The 6,000-nt window shown below is 48.0% G+C and overlaps 1 protein-coding gene across 2 annotated transcripts in view; it reads right to left on the reverse strand.

The window, feature by feature from the left end:
- CRTC1 (CREB regulated transcription coactivator 1) overlaps positions 1 to 5,184 on the reverse strand; it is a 177,317-nt gene extending 172,133 nt beyond the window's left edge. For both annotated transcript variants that reach the window (XM_040417617.1, XM_040417616.1), the window contains exon 1: positions 5,034 to 5,184. In XM_040417617.1, the coding sequence (XP_040273551.1) occupies positions 5,034 to 5,159 (126 nt within the window). In that variant the 5' untranslated portion in view covers positions 5,160 to 5,184. The remainder of the gene's footprint in view (positions 1 to 5,033) is intronic.
- Positions 5,185 to 6,000: the final 816 nt, after the last annotated feature.

The following is a 6,000-nucleotide window of genomic DNA, read 5'->3' on the forward strand; positions in this document are numbered from 1 at the left end:
CGATTCTGCAGCCAGCTCCCGCCTCCTGTATATGAATTAATGAGAGAGGCATCTTCATTGGTGGCACAGTGGCCACAGCCCCTACCCTCCTCTTGTCCTCCCTCCTCTCATTGGCGGCAGCACAGGGGGAGGGAGACACTGCTTCCTTCTCCCCTGTGCTGCTGAGGGAACACAGAACGCTGTCAGCAGCGCGATCCTTGTTCCCCATATGTTATCAGAATATCGGCAAAATAGATGCCGATAACGTTCAAAATCCTGAATATCGGCCGATATCGGTAAAACCGATAATCGGTCGATCCCTACTCCAAATCTTTCAGGTTGGAGGGTCTTCTTGCCATCACCTTGATCTTTAGCTCCCTCTACAGATTCTCAATTGGATTTAAGTCTGGACTCTGGCTGGGCCACTCCAAAACGTTAATGTTGTTGTCTGCTAACCATTTCTTCACCACTTTTGCTGTGTGTTTTGGGTCAATGTCATGCTGAAATGTCCACTGGTGCCCAAGGCCAAGTTTCTCTGCAGACTGCCTGATGTTGTCGTTGAGAATCCTCATGTATTGCTCTTTTTTGACGGTGCCATTTACTGTGATTAGGTTCCTTGGTGCATTGGCTGAAAAACACCAAAGAATAAGGTTCCCACCACCATGTTTGACAGTGGGGATGGTGTTCTTTGGGTTGAAGGCTTCTCCTTTTTTTTATTTTACGCCAAATGAAGGAAACATCATTGTGACCAAACAATTAAATTTTTGTTTCATCTGACCTTAACACAGAAGACCAGAAGTCGTCTTCTTTGTCCAGATGAGCTTTTGCAAAGGCCAAGCAAGCTTTTGTGTGCCTTATCTGGAGAAGTGGAACCCAGCAGTGTGCAGTGTCCGTTGGATTGTCTGCCTTGAGACATTGCCCCCAGCAGAGCCCAGATTCACCAGGATGGCCTTGGTAGTGACCCTTGGATTCTTTTCTCTCTAACTATCCTCCTGGCCAGCACAGGTGTCACTTTTGGCTTCCGACCACGTCCTCTGAGATTTTCCACAGTGCGGAACATCTTGTATTTTTTGCTCAAATGTAAATAAAAGCTGAGAAATGTTTTTTCTGCAATAATGCCTCTTGTACATCATCTTATCTTTTGGGAGAAACCTATGTCATTTCCCGTCAAAAAATTACTTGCTGGTTGAATTAACTTTAAGTCAAAATTTGCCTGGGGTATTCATAATTATGGGCAGCACTGTATATACAGTCAAGAGGTTGCACACGTAATTTTTACACATCATGTATTATATCTAAGTGTAAAGAGTTACAAGCCTACAGGTTTCAAATCATAATGGAAAACCAAAATGAAGTGGACTATTACAGGACTGTATACAAGCCAACAGCTCCGAGAATCAAAATCCGGAAAAAGCAACAAGTACAATATCCTTGTTATCAGATTGTCCAATACAGTATCACAATATGAAAATGAATGGTTTCCTCTCTGGTGACCCGTATCCACCACACACACACACACACACACACACACACACCGCAATTGCGGACAAGAATAGGACATGTTCAATTTTTTTTCGAGGAACGGAATTGCGGACTCATAGAAATGAATGGGTCCGCAATTCCGTTCCGCAAAATGCGGAACGAAATTGCAGACGTGTGAATGGACCCTTAGGGAACAAGCACACGGAGTGGTCGTGCGGTACTTGGGATGTGCCGAGTACCGCGTGGCCGTACAAGCCGCAGCTGCATCCTATTAAGTAATTCCAACCGCACTGTTTCTTCTGTCTTCATTGTTGAACGGCTGCGCGGTTTTGTGGGCTACAGTAAGGCCATTCAAATCAAGACCGAAGAAACAATGTGGTTGTAATTAATTAACAGGATGCAGCTGTGGCTTTTATGGCCATGGCGCTCCGTGTGGTCATACCCTAAGGCCTCTTTTACACGAGTGTGTCGGATTAAGGCCTCTTTCACACTACCGTTTTTTTTTTTTTCCCATTTTGCGGGCCATTTTTTGCATTCCGTATACAGTACCATTCATTTCAATGGTTCCGCGAAAAAAACCGAATGTACTCAGTATGCATTCCGTTTCCGTATTTCTGTTGAAAGATAGAACATGTCCTATTATTGCCCGCAAATCACGTTCCGTGGCTCTATTCAAGTCAATGGGTCCACAAAAAAAAAAAAAAAACACATACGGAAATGCATCTGTATGTCTTCCGTATCCATTCCATTTTTGCGGAACCATCTATTGAAAATGTTATGCCCAGCCCAATCTTTTCTATGTAATTACTGTATATTGTATATGCCATACGGAAAAACGGACCGCAAAACACTGAAATAGCCATACGGTAGTGTAAAAGAGGTCTAAGCCTCATGCACACGTCCGTGGAACACTGACCGTGAGATACCGGCCTGGATTCCTGCTGAGTGCAAAAACGCACGGCGTCATTGGTTGCTATGACGCTGTGCGCTTCGTGCTGCTGTACAGTAATAGACTAGTTTAGGCGACTTTCACACTAGCGTCGGGGCTCTGCTTGTGAGCTCCGTTTGAAGGGTCTCACAAGCGGCCCCGAACGCATCCGTCCAGCTACCAATGCATTCTGAGTGGATGCGGATCCGCTGAGAATGCATCAGTCTGGCAGCGTTCAGCCTCCGCTCAGCAGGCGGACACCTGAACGCAGCTTGCAGCGTTCGGGTGTCCGCCTGGCCGTGCGGAGGCAAACGTATCCGTCCAGACTTACAATGTAAGTTAATGGGGACGGATCCGTTTGAAGTTGACACAATATGGCTCAATTTTGATCATATGATCATACGAGTGTATTACTGTACAGCAGCGGTGGCAGGAAGCGCACAGCGTCATAGCAACCAATGACGCCGTGCGCTCCTGCACTCAGCAGGAATCCAGGCCGGTATCTCACGGTCCGTGTTCCACGGACGTGTGCATAAGGCTTAAGACATCAAACCCTATAGTCTCTCTTCTCTGGCAACACAGGGCTATGTGGCGTGGATGATCCCACTCCCCGGCGGCCAGCCCCCACGGGATCTGCAAATTTGCGGAACGGCACGGACAGCAATTGATATAACTGTCTATTCTGGTCCGCAAAACGGACAAGAATAGGACAGGTTATATTTTTTTTTGCAGACCACGGAACAGAACAGCCCTATTGAAGCGAATGGGTCTGCATCCAAGCCGCAAAAACTGCAGCTCGGATGCGGACGCAAACAACGGTCCTGTGCATGAGGCTTTCGGCTGTGATTTGGCTGTAAAAACACAACCAAACTGCAGGTAAGTCACTCTCGCTTGAAACTTGCATTGCGGTCTAAGACATCAAAGTATTGTGCTCTCAACCATAAATCTAACAGTGCTGGATTTGAGGTTACTGTCCAGTTGGAGCTGCGGTCGCACTTCGACTCATTTCACAATCATTAGATTCAATGTTTGCGCCATTTTTTATATCGCCTTAGGCCTACTTTTCCATTTTTTTAATAAGTCAAAAACATACATTGCAAAAAGTTTTCAAACGAGGAACATCCAGGGAACCGTGTACAAGGATAACCAAGCAACAGTTCAAATGTCCTAAGTTGTATGTCGAACTTGAAAACACAAGATCGCTCAACACTAGGTTCAGGTTGTCTAAGAATTCCGTTATGGATTCATCTACCATAAGTTATGGCCCGTGGTAGTGGAATCCATAATGGAATTCTTAGGTAACCCGAACATTGTACGCCGAACTTGAAAACACAAGTTCGCTCATCCCTAGTAAGGAATAGTGTTGAGCGAACTTGTGTTTCAAGTTCTGCGTCTAAAGTTCGGGTTATCGAAGAATCGCGTTATGGATTCTAAATTCCGTTATGGTCCGTGGTAGCGGAATCCATAACGCGATTCTTCGATAACCCGAACTTCAGACGCGGGACTTAAAGCACAAGTTTGCTGAACACTAGTCAGGAGTAGAATTGAGCGAACTTCTGTTTTAAGTTCGGCGTCTAAAGTTCGGCTTCCGGTTAGCGGAGGATCCCGATATGGATTCCGAATTCCGTTGTGGTCCGTGGTAGCGGAATCAATAATGGCCGATTATTGATTCCGCTACCACGGACCACAACGGAATTCGGAATCCATATCGGGGTCCTCCGCTAACCGGAAGCCGAACTTAAAACAGAAGTTCGCTCAACACTAGTCAGGAGCCATAAACACTTGGCTTCATCTGGCTCGTCTATAGGAGCAGTCTCCGACCTGCAGCTCATTACCTGTTATAAGATTAACAAAGGCTGGGAGTTGTAGTTTCACTAAATGGAAACTACTGGTCTACGGCATCTCCAATCCACCCACCAGTATGCCCTGGCTGACCAGTAGCATGTTTAGGGATTCTATGCACAGCTAGCCTATGGCCCATTCAATGCGCACTGGTTCCTTGTGAATCGTCTCCCCCTGAACCATTCATGTTACGATCTCACATCAGACGGATGATTGTATTGAGGAATCATTCATAGGATTAGCCAATACTCCTCTAATCCAAAGCAACAATTCAAACTAAACAGTTCCATATGTAATAATATACAAAGGCTCCAGAGTAGGAAAAGCAGAATTGAAGGGCTCCCCCACACTGGAACAGTGCCAGCACCTGGTACTTAACATGCCCAAGTAGAACACTTTTCAAGACAAAGTTCATGGCAACAAACAGGGGTCACCACACACTACACAGGATGCAGCTGCCATCAGTGCCAGGCACAAGGTCTGTCCACTAGCACTCCTGAGGGGTGGCAGCACAGCCTGGAAGGGCAGGTGGCACCCCTGTCTCATGCAGCCAGGTTGGCAGGGCTTAGAGATGCTATGATGAAGTGACTCTCGATGACAGGCCTGCTGCACACTATCACCCCCGCCGCCACCCCCTCCCAATGCCCAGCCCTGGACACCCTGCACGCAGCACCCTCCACCCCAGTGCAGGTGGCCGCCCCTGCCCCGGAGGGGGGTGTCTGGTAACCAGCTACCCGTTGGTGGTGTCTCTTCTTCCACAGCGACATCTACCACGTTCCCCCATGACTGGCACGCGTCTTACCCGTGCAGCTCGGGTGATGCTCAGATCCTTCATCACCTCCTCGAAGGCTGCGGTCTCTTCTGCCTGTTTCTGGTTGTGCAGTGCAATTTTCTCACTGAATTTCCGTGGATTATTTGAGGTCGCCATCTTCCCTCCTCCTCAGGATGCGCACTCCCGCTCTGGACGTGACGTAGCAGCCGGAGTGGAGGGGGGAATAGGGAGCAAGACGTCACGGCGGGCGGGCGCGCTCCTGACTGCACAGCCCGAGGCTCCGAGTCCACTCCTCACTGCTTAGTAACTGGAGTATGAGGAAGTGGCGCTCAAGTTTCTATCCCAGGGTTTGGAGCAAGGTGGATACATCATGTTACTGTCGGCCACAGGCCATTTGTCCACTGAGAGTGTTATCACCATGGCTTTCTTAGGGTTCTTTCACACTAGCGTAGTGAGGATCCGGAAATCCGTATGCAAACGGATATCTTTTTTCCCAATCTGTTAGGCTACATTCACACGTCCGTGGTGTGTTGCGGACCCGCAAATTGCGGGTCCGCAACACACCAGCTCTTCCACCCCATAGAAATGCCTATTCTTGTCCGCAAGCTGCGGACAAGAATAGGACATGCTCTATCTTTTTGCGGACCCAAAGATCGGGGCCGCGCACCGCAAATGCGGATGCGGACAGCACACTGTGTGCTGTCCGCATCCATTCCGTCCCCATAGAGAATGAATGGGTCCGCACCCTTTCCGCAAAATTGCGGAAAGGATGCGGACCCATTTTGCGGACATGTGAATGGAGCCTTAGACTTTTTCATTGAAATACCGGATCCGTCTTTCCGGGTATCATCCTGAAAGAACTGCGAATACGCAGACTGTAAAACCGGATCCGGCGATGCGGCAATTTACGGAACACTTGGTACCAGATCCGGCATTATTAAATTTCAATGGAAATTAATGCCGGATCCGGCAAGTGCAGTAGTGTTCCGGAATTTTG

This window comes from Bufo bufo, chromosome 2 (genome assembly GCF_905171765.1).
Source record: "Bufo bufo chromosome 2, aBufBuf1.1, whole genome shotgun sequence".
Taxonomy (NCBI): domain Eukaryota; kingdom Metazoa; phylum Chordata; class Amphibia; order Anura; family Bufonidae; genus Bufo; species Bufo bufo.